General features: G+C 29.1%; 1 protein-coding gene across 1 annotated transcript; it reads right to left on the reverse strand.

The window, feature by feature from the left end:
- Positions 1–224: 224 nt before the first annotated feature.
- On the reverse strand, positions 225–19861 carry LOC136980741 (protein TEX261). The gene is made up of 6 exons (XM_067276939.1): positions 19712–19861; positions 11370–11449; positions 9270–9423; positions 6243–6310; positions 3845–3959; positions 225–390 (listed from the first exon to the last, which is right to left on the reverse strand). The coding sequence occupies exons 1-6, from the start codon at positions 19779–19781 to the stop codon at positions 272–274; spliced, it is 606 nt and encodes a 201-aa protein (XP_067133040.1). The 5' UTR covers positions 19782–19861; the 3' UTR covers positions 225–271.
- Positions 19862–21112: the final 1251 nt, after the last annotated feature.

Below are 21112 nucleotides of genomic sequence, written 5' to 3' on the forward strand. Positions count from 1 at the left end.
TTTACAATATGTACAGTTATAATAAATGTTGAAAATGTATCAGGCCTGTTGAAAAATTAATATTTTGCAAATATATTTTAGACATTGCTAAAATTTGTAAGCATTAATTAAATCTTGCATAAGTGTTAATAATTTTATGGAATTATTGCAAAACAATCCAACCAAATTGGAGTTTTGAACTTTGGCTCCTAATAATTATTTCAATTGTTTTTTTTCTTATGTAATTTTTGAAAGATTTTATCACTTCTGCATTTCAGTCAAAATCTAAAATCTAGAATGTCTTCTTTATTCGTTGTGGAAGAATACTTTCCTTGGCATAGTTAAAGAAGGATAGCAGTCCATATCTCTTTCCGCGTCGAGAAAAATAATTTGTTACAACATCACTATCATCTGAAATAAAATGTATTCAAATTTTCTAAAATATTCTTTAAATAATATAAATTAATCATCATTGATGCTTATAGTAACTTGCATGACAGACTAAAACTTCAAATGGATTACACCATTGAACTAAAAGCATGTATTAGCATGTAGGTATAGAACCATACACAGCAAACTACGAAATCATAATTTTCGGAAAATGGGATTTCAACATTACAGCCAAAAATATGCTATTTTACATAACCATCTGGAATTTTACATGTCTGCTTATGGTCCCAAATAGAACATGCTGAATATAATAAGAATACTGTATTCTATTATTAAAAAACTGCAAAATTTAGTTAGCTACGTATGATCCTATAAAATAAAAAACCATTAATATTAAAGAATTTGTGATAATAAAATAATTATTATTTTATTTTATTGATTCTTCAGTAAGCAAGTATACGTTTATGATCCTATATCCATTATAACAGTAGAGCATGGATTATCCGAATACCAATCAACCAAAACATCGGTAACCGAAGCGTTCCAGTCAATAAATTCAAATTTCTGCTAGTGCTGTGGCATTGCAATATTTGGCTACGTCTTGGGCTACTCCAATATTATTTTTGTTGGTGTGTGTGTTTTAGCTGGCAGCACTGGCGCAACTATAAGATTGTACAGTACATAAGGACGTGCCAGTATTTGAACGAGGCTTTCTTCCCATTGTCAGTGACGAGCTTTGCTTGTTTTGTGTGGTGTTTTTCTGAGGACTGCGTGTCATGCTGAATTGGAACATTTTTGATACTAGATTAACTTCTGAAATAAAATTATATTTTATTTTGGAAGTTAATCTAGTAATTTTTTTTTTGTTTTTATATTTTTCAATATATTTATTTTGTTTGTGCAAAATAAAGAAGTAATTTTTAACAACACAATAGCCACAATTATTATTTTTAAAAAACTTTTTGTTAGGCTTAACATTGACGAAAATTCAACGTGAAGCAACATTCAACGGAGAAAAAGCTCAACATGGAATAGGTTAATATATTTTTTCATACATGATCAGTTATTCAAACAACCCCAGTCACGAATTGTTTTGGATAATCAATGCTCTACTGTATATATATTTATTAAAACCAATTTCTATTATAATTATAATCAACAAAGTTAAAACAAATCTAGAAATTATTTTTAATAATGAAAACAGTTAATTATGGACAACCAGATGAGAGAAGCAATTAAGTGTCAGACCAAAGCTCTGGAGATCCAAGATCAAATCTGCATAGTTCCAGCGACTTTTTAAGAGTTGTCTGTACCAGATATGTTAAATCCCATTTCTCACTCTCAGTCACTCCACTCTTTTTATATCTTAAATTATGTTTTCAAAACAAAGTATATATTCCAGCAAAATGTACTGTAACTTTCTTACTTATTAAAATAGATAATACAGTAGAGCATCAATTATCCGACCCCCGATTAACTGACTGCGTTCTAGTCGGCAAATTCAAATGTCCGCTAGTGATGTGGCGCTACAATATTTGGTTATGTCTTGGCTACTGTAATATTATTTTTGTTAAATTTTTGCATGTTTTAGCTGGCAGCACTGGCTCGACCATGAAAGGGAGGCTAGTATTTAAACCAGGCCTAATACGCTATACTAATAATGTATTTTTTTATACTTTTCGGTTATCCGACCAATCCCAGTCCCCAATTAAGTCGGATAATCGATGCTCTACTGTACTTAGATTATTAAATACTTTCCAATTTTAATCTAAAAAATAACAATCAGCAATTTCTGGAAAAATTAATTGGTTTTCTATATAATTTTGCATAATTATAATATTTCCATGGAATTATTGCTAAACAATCAATCCTTAGTTTTAAACTTTGACTCTGGATTTATTTTTAGAAATATCAGCTATGATGATGAGAACATATTGGGATTATATCCACGTTTTCCATTATTCAGCGAGACGTCAGCATAGTGATAAAACTCATTCCATATTTTAGCTAGCTTGCAGTGCCATCTCAAAATGCTTACAAAATTTCGTTAGTGAGGTTGAGGAGAGCTACCTTTTTGCTAAGACAACAAGTGAAGTATGGTGGTGCATGTTTGAAGATTTTAATTGAACTAGAAGATCAAAATTTTCTTTTAAATATGGATGAAAGAACTTATGACAGTTTACAAACAGCTAAAAATAAACATATTTTTAACTTTTTCCTATATAAAAGACTTTGACAGGCGTAATTGTCTTTTCGTCTTCATATGACAGATACAAAGACTGAATTTCTTAGTTATATTATTTGTATCTTGATTTTAGATATCAAGTAATAATATAATAATTAGCATCATATAACCCATGTGTTGAAACTTTCAGTAAAACCATTATGTATATATTTCATTTTTATTACCTATATTTTATAATGCAATCTATGGCATATTTGTACTCACAGCACATTATTTTGTGTATCTTTCTAATTTATCACTATTGCTTGTTAAAGATCTTGTGAATTAAAGTAATTAATTATTTACCAAGTACAATTTTGTTTTAAATCTAGTAGATATTTCATATTTTCATTAGAAACAGCAACCAATATCAAAACTTATTTTAAAGAACTCCAGACATCATTCGGTGCAGCTGATGTAGACTTGCTTGAAAATATTGTCACTGTATTTAGGCACAATGTCATGAACATAGCCAGATATTTTGGACCAATCTTCCCGATATTCCTTGTTGGAATCGATTGCAGCTATTAAAGACAAGTCTTGTAGCTCATCGTAGTCATTTTTGAAAAAGCTAGAATTGGGATTCATAACTGATTCTGAACAAATACTGTAACCGTTTATAATGGATGCTGTGAAAACGCAATCCATTTTTATTAGTGGAGTGCTAGCTGTTGTGTTCCTTCTAACATGTCAGCAGGGAGTTAAAATATTTCACATATCCGCTAGCAGATAACAAGTGCTATGCTAAATAACAGAAAACATGGTATGTATTCCTCCTTAAAGCATTGAAATATTAAACAACTTCTATGGATAACCTTATTTTAATTATTGTGACATCATCTCAATGCCAAACTGCAATTTTAATCATATTTTTAAAGTATATGCTCTTGATCTCAAATTAGTAGTGTCTTCCCTTGTAGATCATACTTATCTTGATAACAGAATCATGCCATACATCTATGTAACTCCATTCTAATAAAAATTTTCAAATGAAATCATATGACTTCTAGTCTAGATCAAACGTTCACATATAGTTAATCAGGGTCTCCTGCCCTTTAGCTTTCCATATCTGGCCTCGACTTTCATCTGACACCATTCTCGAGATGAAGGAAGGACAGACAGTGGAAATTTATAGGTCTACAATTTTTTCAAATTGCAACCCAATCAGTCTCTTCAGTATTATGATTTTATATTTATTATTATTGAATCACTTTATTATAATTTTTATTGAAACTGAATACAGATATTTACCTGATAAAAGAGGCCGCTTTTCTATGATAGTTGGTAGAACATTTTCATTAGCACAGAGAGAGACGAAAAATGCAAAAGGGACTATCCAAAGGCATAATGTAAAATATGTTAAAACCTGTAAAAAATATTTGAAAATATTAAATAATTTAAATGCTATTTATAAACTTTTTAAAACTACTTTTCCACATAGTTTAAATGATAAATTCCAAAAACTAGATTAATACTAAAAAATCTTAAAGCAAGTAAAAAAAAAATGGAATGTTTGTCCATTTCCTTTTTTACTGGATTTAAGGGTTTTTGGTATTAATTATAGTTTTCCACCTTAATCATTTCAACTACTTTAGCTAAATATAAACTTAAACTGTTTTACTTTTAGACATTGTAAAATCTAGCCAAATAATTCCTCTGTCTAGATTCAAATATCATTAGAACTATAAAATGTGATAATTTTGCCCATGCTTCAGAGTTTTACAGAACACATGTATTTTGTGAAATCTCTGAAAATGTATATATATATTGATATATATAAAATTGAATTCATGTTTGTCTGTCTGTCTATTCAAATATCATATGAGAATGGATGTACTGATTTCTATGAAACTTTGCACAGGATAGGACAAATGCTACTTTCCATATCTAAAATATTTGATTTTATAAATTTTGATAGAACTATATCATTTGCTAGAGTAAATAGTTCATATCTGGTTCTTATCAAGTCTTTTGCATAAATAGGAAGTTTTGTCTGGAGGCTGGCTAATATTGTGGTCATTAATGGATGAAATTGGATATCAGTGAAAGATGGTCAAATGAAATTTTGACTGGTCAGACTATTATTCGAGCAAAATGTATGCAGTACTAAAATATGACTGCTGCCATTATCTGTATCAGTGAGTCCTTATAATTTTTTTTTTAGATGTAAAATATATATATCAAATTAATTTTACAAGTATGTAATCTCTATAATTACATTGTATGGGAAAATTGAAATGGAAGTTTAGATCCATAGCATTTCACCTCAAAACAAGTCAATGACATCTTACAATTAATTTCTAGCAGAGAATAATTAATTAATGAATTTACTATAAGTTTGTGTTGAAAAATCTTGATAAGTACCAAAATCAGAAAATACAATTTTGAAATTTTCATTGTAAATTTTGTTGACCTAGAAAATTTAATTTAAAATTATGAAGACTGACTATTAGTGAAAATTCCAGTTCTGTCCATTAATTATCATTATTTCTCACATACTGAACACATAATGTTGATTGATAAAATCTAACTTGTTTGGAAATGCAATTTCAAGCAAAAATCCATCAGATTTAATCCCCTCATTTCTCTGCTACACAGTCTCATTACGTCAAACAAAGATTGCTGATGTGTTCAAATGAGCCAAATCCCTGCATACTGCAATTTCAGGCATACATAGTATCATTATCCTGAATGAAGCCAGGTATTTCAGCTTCACTCAGGATATACCGAAATACAAATAAACACTTTCTTTTTTTTTGAGTTTCATTTTCAAAATAGAACATACAATAGTTTTAATTTATCCAAATTTATACAAAAAAAAAAATAAATAAATAAATAAATAAAATCAACAAACCTTTTTAAAATTAATTTAAAATGGAGTTTCAAACGACCTTATAGAAAGTTCAATCGATTCAATAATTCAAATTACAGTAATACCCCAAACTTACGCGATAGGTGGGACCGAGTGGTAACTGCGTAAGTCTGGGTATAACTTCACATATAAATACATACAAATTATTTTTAATTGAGGCCTGGAGACTAAAGAAAACAAATTTAGAAAAAAATGTTTAATAAAATCTTAGGTAACATTGTTTCCATCTAAGCGATAATACCATGATGTTTACAAATGATGCTTGAATTTAAAAATTGAGCATTTTTCACAGCTTTGAGAATTTTTTCTTTACCTTTTATAATTGTTCTGACCATCGATTCTGGTAGATCAAACTTCTTTGCCAATTAACAAATTTTCATTTTTGTATCGAAGTCTTTAATAATATTAACTTTACATTCCAAAGATAAAGTTTTTCTTTTCTTGTTTGATGCAGAAGAATCAGTTCTACTTCATTTGGATGACATAGTAGAGTCTCTCAAGTCTCCGTAGATATAACAAACACAGAAATAAATAACACAAAATAAATTGTAGCTATGTGTCGATTCCGCACAACACGTCTGAACATGTAAACTGAACAATAGTGTGGGGGGAGCGAGTAATCAAGAATTGCATGGCACTCAAACAAAAGATGAATAGATGTGATTTGAAAATCGCCTAAGTTGGAGTAGCATAAGTCGAGGTATTACTGTAATCATGTTAGTATTAATCAGATGCAATTGCATATATTTCATATTTATTGAATAAATTTATACTTACCTCAGAAAATGGATAATACACAGAGGTGAAGTAGGAAAATGCCAAATAATGATTGATTATTGCAAAAACTGAAAATAAAAACCAAAATGTCTCATTTTAATTAAATTAAATTTGGTTTTTAATGTCATTTAATCAGTTAGGTTTAGTCAAGTACGATCATTGTACATAAATTTACCAATTCTATGATGATTATGGTTTATGTTTAGTAATTGACAAGCTGTATTTATTAATCCTAAATATTCAGTTTATATATTATACAATTTATATGAATATTTGCAATTTATAAATTATATAAAATATTACATTTACTTTTCTTGTATATCTTAGATTATAACACTCTTTACATAATATATAAATGTTATCCTCTTAGTGCTCATAGTTCAGAAAGAATTGGAAAAAAATATCTGTAAACATAATTAAAACCTTACTAATAAAAACAGAAATATGAATTTTTTCCCAAATAGTGTAATCATCAGTAATATATTTTTAAACCTTTATTCTATTATTATTTTATAATGCATTCAGTTAATGAAGCAAAATTTAAGATATTATCAGCAGCTAAGTTTTTTAATATCTATACTTGGAAATTAAAACGGCTTTTCAATTAATTAAAATAATATAAATTCAAATATGATATGTAGTATTAATTTGTCAAATTCTTTGAAGTAAAACTAATAAAATATTTGTCTTATTTATTATATTACATTAAAAACAATTTGTTTTTGTTACTATTCACATATATGACAAATTTAAAATATATATATATATATATATGTTGTCTATAATATTATTATTATTAATGAATGTATTACAGTGGTGCCTCGTATAACATATGCCTTGAATAACGGACGCTGCGAACAACGGACTTTCTGTTTGACCGTTACATGACTCGAGCAACGGACTGGCTGCAAACAACGGACTTTCCAGCATAATTGGTGACTGCTCCATGGATGCATTCTTTAATAGCAGTCACTCTGCGTCTCCGCTACTATGAGAGTGTGCTGCTGTTTGTAGGCATTTAAGAACAACGGTGAAAGAAAGAAAGATGGCAGCGCCCGTACTATCAATAGTATCGTGATGGAGGAATCTGTAATTCTAAAATATGAGCTTTAAAAAGGCAAAAGAAGAGTCCCAATTGTAAAATTTAACCATAAAATAAATTATTTGTTGAAAGAGCATTCAAAATAGCCTCAAAAAAAAATTCATAAAGACACTTACATCACCACGTGCGCTAACTCAGGCTTTCACAATTTCTAAATTCTCATTCATAAAACCACACAATGGATCCGGAAACGAAACTGAGTCATGGAGGACGCCATGTTGCTTTCCACTGTAAACTACTGCAAGTGGCCATTTTTGCCGTTCGACAGCGTGCACTCTCACCAGAATTTAGGAACGCATTCCACAGGAATTTTTAAACGGATTTCGTTCGCGCAGAGTTACGCAGAGAAATAAAAGAACACACTCCATGTTCATTTTTTAATGATACAGTACGGTTATTTTATGCTGCGGAACAAATTAGATGTTTTAACATGTATTTCTATAGGAAAATGTGTTTTCTATAACGAACGTTTCACTTAACGGATGTGCACCTGGAACAGATTAAGTACATTATATAAGGCACCACTGTATATCTGTATTACCCATTCATGCATGTATGTTCATGATTTATCAATATCAGCACTGAGAAAGTGCACAATGGACCTATTAGGTCAAAGTGCTTCTGGTTTTGCACTATGTGTATTAATGCTTAGAAGAGAACAATCATGTAAATGTAAAAAAAGTAACAATGCTTTCTAACATTTCATTTAATGCCAACAAATCCAAATTTATTAAAAACCTAATAGCAAAATAAATTTATTCAATCACATTAATTGTGTACTACATATTAATGTTGATTTAATTTAAGCTGTTGCCTGATTTCACAAAAAGAATTGAAGTACCTAATTTATCATTAATATTAAATAAAATAAGTCATCCAATTGTTCATTAAATTTTTTGAAGAGTTGATGATAAAAAAAGATCTGTTTTAATTTCTCATAATATTTAATTTAATGTAATATTGTAATAATCAATAAAACAGAAATGATTGCTCACTGATTACATCTTTTAATTAAAAATTTCCTATAGTCTGTCTATGGAAAGAATCAACATCATGTGATGTCGCTTAAGTTGAACCAATCAGAACATTACCTAATGAGGTCAGCACTTTTCACTTGATATATCAGGCAATATGTGAATTTTATTTTGTTTTCTCTCACTAGATAACAAAACAACTTTTCTGTTAATTGTGTTAATTTTTATAGCATTCATTAACTGTAAAGAATCATGCATTTAACTATTACTATAGCAAACTTCCTCATATTCCACTTCAGAACATGAAGCGTCCATAACACTGTTTATAATGACAGTGACGTGTTTAACAAATGAGGAAGAAACCGGAAGTAACTTGCCATAACTAAGCAATCAATGGTTGATGTTCATTGGTTAATACCTAAGTTGATTCTTTCCATAGACAGACTACATATTAATCTGAAATAAATTTAGCCAAGCAATTATTGATCCTTTAACTGTTTGGTTAAATTTATTTCAGAATTTAAAAAAAAAATTATTTATTCTGTAATTTATGATTCTTCATGTTAGATTTTAAAATATCTTAAATTACTGCCAAAGAAAGTTTATAGAAATTTCAAAAATATATGTAGTCAAAATCAAAACAGTTTTAAAATCAGAATAATCTCAACATCTTTGTTTTCATAATCAAAAATAATTTCTCTCAAACTGAATATATTTAATATATTGCAGAAAATTGTGCATATATTATATGAAAGAACACATTATTATTTTAGTTCGTCTTCCTTATTCAGCATTCATCATTGACAGTTAATATAATTTTCCCTCTCTACTTTCTACAGTTAAAATGTGTTATTAACTGTAGAGGTTTGAATATCATAGTTTATAAAAACACATTCCCCAATTGACAATAATAATTTTGAATATTATAATTAATTAAAATCTATTACATACCAATTGTGCCTATAAAAGGTATTGACATTGGAATAAAAAAAGGAAAAGTTCTCAGAACAAATATATGCAGGATTTGGCTAATTACTCCACATACAATCATAGATGTTGGCAAATCTTCAAATATAAAGAGCCCTCCATATATAACGAAAGTAACCTTTAAAAAAAATTTTGTTATATTAAAAAGCAGTATAAAATATACATAAAAAATTTTAATTCATAAATATAAGATTGAAAAGAAAACAGAAGAAAAATTTCTAAGATAATTAAATTAGAATTTTAACAAATATTTAGTATATGTAATATTTAAAAATGTCATTGAACAAAAAAATCATGTTATCAATTCTCATTTTTATTTATTTCATATGTGATTATTATTTATAATGAAATCTTGTTTGTTATTAGATATAATTATTATAATTTTAAATCATATTTTATTTTAAATAAATAAATTTTAAAATAATAAATAAAATATTCTAATCCTTGAATGAATAGTCTGAAGTGGAAAAAAAATTTTATTATTTTTGTTAATAAACAGTTTTATTATTTACATGAATAATAGCAAACATATTCTATGTTACTGAAGTATTAAGACCATTAAATATTTTAATATATATTTTATGATCTGTAATTCAAACCACAAGGACATTTAAACAATATATAAAGCTACTAAAGCTAAAAGAAAGATTTACACTAGTTTCTAGCTTGAAAATGTCTACGAAAAGCAAGAAAAAAATTAGATTTAAAAAAAATGTAAATTAAGGAAAATTAAAATTAATTTATCTAAATCACAGAGACTGCAAATATATATAAATTTTAATTGTTACAAATTATTTCTAAACTCTCATTAATATAATTTTACAAATTATCAATATAATCAAAGAACTCCATCCAATAAAAAAAGTGATAATATAAATACGTCTCACTAACCTTATATAGCTTTTGCAGATAAAAAATTTAGTAACACTTGAAGAATTTAGAAAAACTAAAGAAGACCCTAAAAAGTGGGTCGATAACATTAGTGATACGTTCTAAAATTTTTTATCTGCAAAGCTATATAAGGTTAGTAAAATGTATTTATAATCAAAGAACTGCTAGAAATTTCCTTTACTAACACTTTTGTCATATTAACTTTGATTGACTAAATAAATAAAATATATTTATAAAAAACATTTTGTATAATATATTGAAATGTTTTTTTTGTAATCTTTATATTAATAAAAAAAATATTAAAAGTTAGTATTGGAAAATACAAATAAATATTAACTTTTAAATTTTTAAACTAATACAATTTAACAGATATCTTGATACCTTTGACTCCTTGAATTAGGTTTTTACAGTAAAATGTTTACAATGTGTAACTTATCGATGTAAGAAGTCTACATTATTTATTTTGATCAGTATTTTTGAGTTCTCTTAGGTCTGCCTTCTGATAATTGGTTATAACATTAGTCAAATATCAAGTTCAGAATAACATAATTTAATACCTAAATTATTTATTAATAAATTTGTAATATTATCTGTGAATATATTATAAATTATAATAGAATTTATATTAGTTTTATTAATTTCAAAATATTTAATACAATGCTAAAACTAGAAATATTTGCCAGATATAATCATTCACTTTTTATAACCATTTAAAAGAGGGTTTTTGGACAAATAAACTGAAATGTTACATCCTTCAAATACAATGTTCACCCAAGTTCAAGAATTACTCAAAACATGAGGTCATTCTCAGATATTTTATTTAAATGCATTTTAGATCAGCATACTCACTAATTCCTCCTCAGTAAAGGTACAATCTGCAACAGAGTTTACACCAATATTTGGTACTCTCTGACATCGATCACAGTAATCAATCATCATGATGATTGTTACTGTAACTTTTAATTGGTTATAAAAATGAATTTTAAAATATTGTCATAATAATTCTTATCATGACAACATTTTCAGTAAACATTTAATCAAAAATAAATTTTGTTTTTTACTGAAATTTAATTTATATTTTTATTTAATAAAAAATTAATATTTTATTTATATCTTTTAATCCATAATGCAAACTCTCTCTTAATATAGCAATAAAATATATATATGACTTACTATAATTATAACTTTGATAACTTTTCCAGAAAATACAGTGTATTCTTCTACAAATTCTGCCAGATAATAAAGTCCTGCAGCTATTGATGAAAGAAAAAACTGTGATTAAATTTTCTTTATGGTTAAAAATATGACATTCTAAACCCAAAATATGGCCTGCATTTTATTAATAAATTTGGGAGAGTTAATATTTAAAATATTTTATCAATATAATTACAAATTAGTTATTCTTTTTGATCAGATATTTCCTCTGCATTTTGAAAAGTCTGAAAATACTGATCACTTAGATGTTAATAATCTTTGTAATATATATAGATTTAATAAATTAAATAAAAAAAGACAAAAAAATTTATTTTGACTTACATTAATTATATATTCAAATACTAAGATTAGCATTGCTATATGAAAAATTTAAGGATGTTAATCTATTGGGTTGTTCAGAAAGTAATTTCGTTTTTTATCCGTGAAAAAAAAAACAATTTTCTTATAATATATAAATATTTTATTGAATTATATATTGATCATTTTGGTCCAATACCTGTTGCCATCTTTCTGGCAGTAGCATGATTCCATGTTCATAGAAGTTTTGATTTTTGCATACAAAAAAACTGATCCAAGTAATTTTTGACATCATTTGAAGTAAATGTTTTAACCATTTAAAAGATTTTGTAAAGATTGAAACAAGTAATAATCCAAGGGTGCCAGATCTGGAGAATATCATGGGTGTGGTAGCACATCCCATCTGAGCTGTAACAGTTTCTGACGAGTTACCAAACTTCTGTGAGTTATGACATTATCACGATGAATCACTACACCTTTTCTGTTGATCAATTCTGGCCTTTTCTATTTGATGGTATCACTCAATTTGTCCAGTTGAAGGCAGTATACTTTTGAATCAATTGTGGAATTGTCTGGACAAAGCTAAAAAAAAATAAATTCCCTTAAAATCCCAACAGAGAGCATCACTTTTTTTTTATGAATAATCGGCTTTTGAAGGCTTTGAGCCAGCTCCTCTCTTCTACTCCATGATCATCTCTTGCATTCAACATTGTTATAAACAATCCATTTTTGTTGCCAGTTATGATTTGCTTCAAAAGTGGATCATTTTCTTGACGTTTGAGAAGCAAATCACAGATGACAATGTGACAGAGCAAATCTCTTTGTTTAAAAACATGTGGAACCCATATAGCAAGCTTTGAAACAAAACAAAGTCATTTCAAGTGATCATAAGTGGTTGAATTTGACAAATTTAATTTCTTAGCAATTTCTCATGTTGTTATTTGGCAGTTTGCTTCAATCAATACCTTCATTTTGTCTTCATCAGCTTTCAACTGGCCTTCAGAAGTGCATCTTCAATATCAAAATTGCTGGAACAAAATTTTGCAAACCAGTTTTGAAATTGTCATTCTGTCAACACATCTTCTCCATACATGTCTCACAATTTTTTTCTTGCTCAAACAGCATTCTTACCTTTTTGGTAATAAAAAAGCAAAATATGCCAAAATTGCTGTGTTTGATTTTCCATTATTTGACGGGACACCAAAAGAAAAAAAAAAAAAAAAAAAAAGCAATTGTACAGAATCGAACAGAATATTTTACAAATAAGCCTTGAAATGTCAGCTGTCAAAATAGTTTAAAATAAAGTTGGCAGGAAAAATACAACTAATCCCTCTGGTGGTAAAAAATAAAATTACTTTCACAACAACCCAATATAATCAATGATAATTTTAAAAACAAAATCAAATGGCAATAAATCATAACTTTCCAAAAACGTGATATATGATAGTAAAATATAAAAATTTTTTTTAAAATCTAGAGCACACTTTTAGAATTACCTTATAGACCAGTGGTTCTTAACCTGGGTTCGACCGAACCCCTGGGGTTCGGCGAGTCAGTCTCAGGGGTTCGGCGGAGGTCAACCACCTGACGTCATCGTGACGTAGAAACCGTATTGGTTTCGAAAACTAATGCTACATAACATGTGTTCTATTGGGAAATATGCCTATATTTCCCAATAGAACACCTATTATACCTATGTTTTGAATTTGAAAAATTATATTTTATTTTTCCAATTAAAAGGGGTTCGGTGAATGCTTATATGAAACTGATGGGGTTCGGTACCTCCAGCAAGGTTAAGAACCACTGTTATAGACAGTTTATCAATTTATGTTAGTCATAATTTCCAAGCAGCTTTTATTATAACTCTCTTGGCCTGTGAGTACTAAAAAGTTTTTTTTCCCCCATGTTCATTTTGGGTGTGATTAGGCCTATAATGGTACAACTAAGTGGTGTGGGAAGAGACTTAATACATCCAAGTCAATCTACCTCTGAAGATATCTAAGCTGATCCAGATGCAAACCAATGTGCTCAGAGCGACAGGCTGATGTCTTTATTGCCTAAGCCATCCCAATAAAATTTTGCAAAACAAATCATTAGTTTTAATTCAGAAACTTTCTATGATTTATTTCCATGATTTTTTATAAAAATCCAGGAGTTAAAACGAGTTGCTTAACTTTCCTTGCAAAATTTAGTGGCACCATCAGTTATCATATTATATTAAAAAAATCTTTTAATCCTCACACACTAACATTTATACATACAGAAAAAACCCCCAATTTTTTTGCATTTCTTAATGTTTCAGAGAGTCCTGAGCCCAAAAATGTAAAAACCTTGCAGGGTCTTTTTTGACTGATTGCTATACTTTTCCTGTTATATATAAAAGCCAGGAAAGTAATTATACTGAATCTTATTTAGATTTTCTAGTACAATATAAATCTTTCTACTTAATATATTATTACATAAGATACTTAAACATATATTTTATATTATTTTGTATATTATATTTCATTTATTATGCATTTTTTTCTTATCCATTTTTTCCTGTCTGAAGTCAAGATGCATCTTAGAATTAATGGTATCTTACATTCATGGTCCAAAACGACAATCAGAAGCAATTATGAGCAGACCAGTTAATGCATTGTGCTAAAATAATACAGGTTTTCGCCTATACTGCTCACAGTCATATCAGTTCAAATGAGCTGTTTGGTAAGTGTTTAATTTAAATTTGCTTTTAATGTCTAAATCACGGTTCCCAACCTTTTCTAGGATGCGGAACACTTTTGTGAGCAATTTTCTTTAGCGGAACTTAAGTTAATATGAAATACATAAGCTTGTCATCAGTTATTTTATTAGAATTGAGCAGTTATAATTCAAAATCTCTACTCATATTATTAACGCCAATTCTAAGACAGGAAAAAATATATCTAAATAACTTTAATGGGAAACTTGTGCCTGATGTTTTTTACATATTTCATTCAGTTTTTATCATTGCCTTTATCTTATTTGAAACAGTAGTACACTCCATAAGTACGAGTCGTACATATATATTTAAGTTTATGAAAATTTTATGATTTTAATTTTTCGATATTCGGTGGTTCAAATACGATTGTACACTTTCCGATTTGCGACTAAATCTGCGGAACACTTGGGAGATGCTTACGGAACACCAGTGTTCCGCGGAACACCGGTTGGGAACCACTGGTCTAAATGTATGTTTCAAGACAGCATTATGTTGCATCATTAAAACAATTTATTGTAAATGTAGAATAGAATGACAATAGAATTATTGAACATTACCTTACTTTGTGTTATTTGTATTACAGTAGAGTCCCGCTAGTCCAAACTAATTGGGACTGTGCCATGTTCAGATTAGCCAAATAATTGAAATAATGCAGAAACAAAGAGTAAAACAAGTCTGGTTTATACAGATCTAACACCAATGACGTCAGCATCCGACCCTTTATTTCATCTGACTACTTACAGTGTGCAAACAGTTAACAAAAACAAGTTTTGTAATTTTGAAATGGCAACCTGCCTTCATTGTTTACCATAAAATTATTTTAACTGTAAAAAACGTTTTTAATACACAGTCCAGGATTCCAATCAGTTGACTGATGCTGCTGTGTGAGTTAGCATGCTTAATTGTGGATGTTGAATGTACTCTTCGCTCTACATTATTTTAGTTCAGTTTAGTATAGTCTGCTGCTACAATGGCCACGAAATGGAAACACACAATGTGTACATTGAAAGATAAGCTGAACATTTTGAAAAGGCTGGACAAGGGCAAAAGTGCAACAAAATTGGCAGTAGAGTTTGGAGTTGCAAGGCCACAATAACCAACTGGAAAAAACTGTGCAAAGATAGAACAGTTTTGTGTGTCTACTTAAGTAAAATCAGTTGAAAATTGACAAACAGCAAGGCCCTCAACATTTGACAATCTTGATGAAGCCTTATTCACGTAATTCACTCAGGAAAGAAAAACAGGAAACTCCTAAGTGGACCTCTTGTTAGAGAAAATTTCCTATCTGCCAATCGAAACATGTTTGGATTAGCAGTGTTCAGACTAGCGGGACTCTACTGTATTTTTATTCTCTTGGCTGTTATATACAACAGAGGAAAAGTATGGCAATCAGTCAAAACATGACCCCTCCAAGATTTTTGCATTTTTGGACTTACGGACACCTTGAAATATCGAGAAATGGGGTAATTTCTCTATGTTAATGATGTTAGTGTGTATGTATGTGTGTGTGTGTGTGTGTGTAGCACAATTTTGTTCATCCTCTTTGGAACTTAATAACTCCTGTGCTTTGCATCAAAAATTTCTGAAATTTTGCAGGGAGGTTTGTTTATTAGGAGATTTTGAGTGAATTAAATTTCAAATTTATTAATTTAACAAAATAATCTTAATTAAATAAATACAATTGTAAGAAACAATTTTGTATATAATTAAACTTCTTGTCATAATTTATAATTCTATGAATAAGCAGAGAGTGATTTTATGTATAACAGTTTAATACTATTTATCTTGTGACTAATATAGGGCCAAAATTAGTATAAATTTCTTACAAATTGATTGAGATTTACATGAAACTCATTTAAAAGATATTCAGGAGCTAATCCCCATAAGCCCCTTATAAAATTTTGGTTTCCATACAAGTAAGATATAGATGTTTTATTTTCCTTGACATATACCTATAAATTTTGTCATTTAATGTAAGAGGTGATCTATATAAATATCCCACCTACCATGCAGATTAATTGCCAGTTACACTACCTGAACCTTTGTCCAATCTCCATTTCTAGACTAATTAATTAATTAATTTAGATAGAACCATATTAGTCACTCACATTTTCAATTGGAATGATAATGTCTATGACCCTCCAAGGCTCTGAGCAACTGATACAGATATATTTAAATTAGTTAATTAATTAATTAGTCTGTAAGTGGAGCTCAGACATAGGTTCAGGTACTACCTCTTCTACAGAGGTTTAATAGCACTTCTCTAAAAATAAATAAACATTACTAAATATGAAGATTAATCTATAAAGACAAAACACAGTGGGTCTTAAAAACTAAAATCTGAAAGAAATGACAATGGCATCCAGTTGATAGAAAAGAGAAGGAAGAAAAAATTGTACTATGGTATCAGTTTTCATTAAAGTAAACCTGAAGAAAGCCACAAAACAAATTGAAAATTTCAATATTCTAAAATCCATTTGAGAACAAATCTGAGACAACATGCATGCTTGCTTGAATAAAAAATGAATCAAATTATGAAGTTTACACTTAAAAATTGTGAAATTTTGTATGAAGGATTTCCCAACCATGTTACAGCAAAATCATGTTGTACAAAGGATATCTGTATATGAAAACAATACTGTGTCAAAATTGAGAAGACAGAAATGAAAAGTGAAATATTTTTTTCCTCTAGATGTCAATGTAATGAGAATTAATAATAAAATAATTTAGAATAATAAACTATTCTGAATCTGTTTTAATAAACAATAAAAATGTCTAACAAAAATATTTCTTAGTCTTTCTAATCATAGCAATTATTAAACTAGATAGAGATTTCTTGCAAGTACTGTATTTATTCAATTATAAGCCAACACTGATTGTAAGCTGACCCCAGAAAATCAAAAAAATAAATAAAAATTTATCAATCAGGCATAAGGAATAAATTTTATACCATTTAATTGTTTAGTTGCTGTCATCAGATGACTCAGATTCATTGTCACTTGATTCTTTGTTGCTGTCTTTGTATTGAGCATCATCATCTGTGCCATCAAAAGTGTTTAAGATTAAACACTTTTTAAACACACCAGCAATGACTTCTCTAGATATACTTTTCTACATGTGCTTACAAAATTCATAGAAACTTATCTTTGGCAGCTTCTGGTAATAATTTTCCAAACTTCTGACTATGCTGGTAAACAGTGTCACCTTCTTTACTGACCATATGAATAACACCAATTCTAAGTAAAGGAACATTTTTGGAACCATGAAAAAATTAAAAAAAGGAAAAAAGGTCGGCTTGCAATCGGGTAAATACAGTATACAAAATTAAATCAAAAAATTAAAAGTATTAAAAAGCAAAAATAAATAATAGAAGATTTGCTTTTGTTTCATTAAATATATCATTACTGAAAATGTTATAAAATTAAAGAATTTGAAATCAAGCATTGCAACTTGCTTCTACTCTTCAACAAAAGAATTGTCATCTTTTGTTTATAAAGAAAATTCTATTTTCCAACTAGGAAAAATTGCTTCTATTGATAATGATTATTATTAAAAATAAACAATATGAAAGTAAATCAATAGACAGAATTAATTATATAAACAACAACCAACCCGATACATTAGTAGTAGCCATAAATTAGCCCAACAAAAATCCATATCATTTGTAAAGAGCATTAATTCAAATTAATTCTCTCTTTGGCTTAATTTATGATTTATTTTTGCTGTGTCTACAAATATGATATCAGTCATATTTTTATAATAAATAAAATTATAATGATTAAAAGTACATTATACTATAGGCCTATAGCAGGCATGTCCAACAAGTCAATTACACAATACCCTAACACACTTCCAGCAAGAAAATCTTTTTATTCAAATGAACATTTTCAACTTCGTTCAGAGATCTGCCTCAGCCTGCAACCATTCCAGCTTTGGAGTTGTGATACATGCAAAAAACATTTGTAATTTTCATGGAAATATAAAATCCATATTTTCTACTATGAAATCTTAACTTTGCTATAGGTTGTTAATATTACACTGTATGAAACAATATTTCTAATTGTGACACAGTGAAAAGATACTGAACATGTGCAGATACTGAAAAAGAAACATAAAAAAAACAGAATTTGCATTACAGTCATATCTAGATTATGCTGTTTCTTTAGAAATTGCTTTGATGTGCCCTAAACAATTTCAGTTGGATACAAAACAGAGAAGTGAAACTTATGATTTGTACAATGAATGAAAATAAAATTTGTTTTTGATATGGTGAATAATAAATGCTACTGTTTAATTTACACATTAGTATTTTAACCAAAATAATGTATCTGATTATCAATTAGTGTGCAAGAAATAAATATAATTGTTTTCTAGCATAATTTTATATAAAAAATTAAAATGCAATGGTAGATTATTGGTAATTTTGACTAATTAAAGCTAATTACAACCAAGTATGCTAAACAGCATTTCTATCTACATATATATAATACGACAGAATACATCTTAAAATTCTCTGTTAACAATGCAGCTCATATGTGATGTTTGTATAGTAAATAAACCATAACTTATGCAAGTTTTCCTACTTATCCAACCGAATTTATACAGATAAAAACTGCAGTCGACTTATGTGATCGACAATCGGAACATCAGCAGTCCGACTTGGGAATTTCCTGGTCGACTACTGGGTGAACAGTCTTGTAATTGATTAATTTTTTTTTCATAATGCAAAGATCAAATAAAAAATGTTTCCTATGACAAATATAGAACAAACTTTATTTTCATATATAAATTTTGCTTTTTGTGTTACTATATATCGTAATTAAAAATATCAAGGTCCAAAACATTTTTAATCAGTCGACTACTGGTGTCATTACCCTATATTTAAATGGTTACTTCAAAAACGGTTATATCTTTGTTTTACAAGAAAACGAAAATTTGATTGTATTTTTTATTTCTAATTTGATTATTTCACTTTATGACTCAATTTCTTAAAGTTCTGCTACTTTAATTAATATTAGAAAGGAAAAGTGTAAAGACTGGTCATAAAGAGTTCATAAAGTTTCTATGAAATACTAGTTACAAGTTATATATGCTTCTATGCTGTCTTCCTACAAAATTTTCTATCATTATCTGAATGTTACTGTTTGGTGAATTACTTACAGATGTACTAGTACCTAAAGATAACTTCTGCCTTATTTTACAAAATACAATACAGGCAATTAATGTATGTAACCGAATTAAATAGTCACAATATTTAACTTACCTACAGACAATACAATGACACAGATTTGTATAATCAAAGACAAGTAACTTAATAAATATAAAAACCACATTTTTCGTTCTGTTATTTCATTTTACATTTCTACGAAGAAGCATTTAAAAACACCTCACGCCGCCATTTGCTACTCGACACGAAGAAAGTGTTGCCGGTTTACGCAAACGAAATTCTCAAATTCAAAAAATTTAAATAAATCGCTTATAATTTTGAAATAAATTTGTATTAAAGAAGAAAAATTATTAATTGCGTAAAATCAATTCATATTTACTGTTTGTAAATTATTCATAAATTACTAGACATCGAGGTTACTTTTTTTTAACTCTTTCCGCCCTGTGGGCACTAAGAGGGCCTCTTTTAGTAGGCCCATTATGGGTTCGGCCAGTCCCACAATGGGGCGACCGGATGGTGAGGGACGGAGCCCGACATATCCGAACGGACCATCCCCTGAAAAATTCCTGGGGATTTTTCGACCCGTTCGGATTCGAACCCGGGTCCCCAAAGCGGTAGGCTGCCACCTTGACCGCTCGGCCATCCGGCCTCACATCGAGGTTACTGAAGCCAAAGTACGAGTAGTTCAGTCCAAGTAAAGTCTTAACTACTTGGACTTGCTTGTCTGGATGACTGCGTTAATGAGAACTATTTTAAATTCTTTTTGTATAAGAAAAATATTCTACTGTGAGCGATATTCTAAAGGCAGTTAGCGTACACTACTGCAGGTCGCACGGAAAACTCTCCGTTCTGCCTGCAATAGTGGTAACTTGCGTGTGCTGTGCGATCGTGAGATGCGCTCTAAAGCTAAGCTTTTAATCATTCTATCTTGAGGAAACCGTGTTTTGTATTTTCTTTTCTTTTCTTTCGAAGACACAATGTAGTGACGTAAACTTAAACACTGGGCGAATTTTTCATCCTTTTTATTCGGTTGGAACGCTTTTTTATTACATAACGCGTTTCGGGCCGATGCCCCTCTTCAGCCAACTAAACATTAAAAAGTAAGAGATGGCTATATACAAATATTTAAAATAAACACCGTGACAGTATGCATAATTAGTTTTTAGAGGTTGTTACCTTCTAAATCCTGGTGGTGAGAGCTTGTATACCATTAAAAGCTGGTCCGTACCTCATTCGGTAGTTTAGACGGATGTAATAGTCCAAGGGTACGAATCTTGATAAAATTCCATAAAAAAGGTTTAGTATCAGTCTGTAGGAGTATACTGGGTTATTCTTCACAAATCGTATTCGTGAAACATACCTGAGATTCGTCTACCGGTGTGTTGTCTAACGCTGATCTCGTACTCCTCCACCTCAACTACGGAGTGCGATCTGTTTCTAATTTGCATATGTCTGATCGAGCATCAGCAGGGGAATATTCCTTTTTAATAGGTTTCT

This window comes from Centruroides vittatus, unplaced genomic scaffold (assembly GCF_030686945.1).
Source record: "Centruroides vittatus isolate TY-2023 unplaced genomic scaffold, ASM3068694v2 contig_717, whole genome shotgun sequence".
NCBI classification, from domain to species: domain Eukaryota; kingdom Metazoa; phylum Arthropoda; class Arachnida; order Scorpiones; family Buthidae; genus Centruroides; species Centruroides vittatus.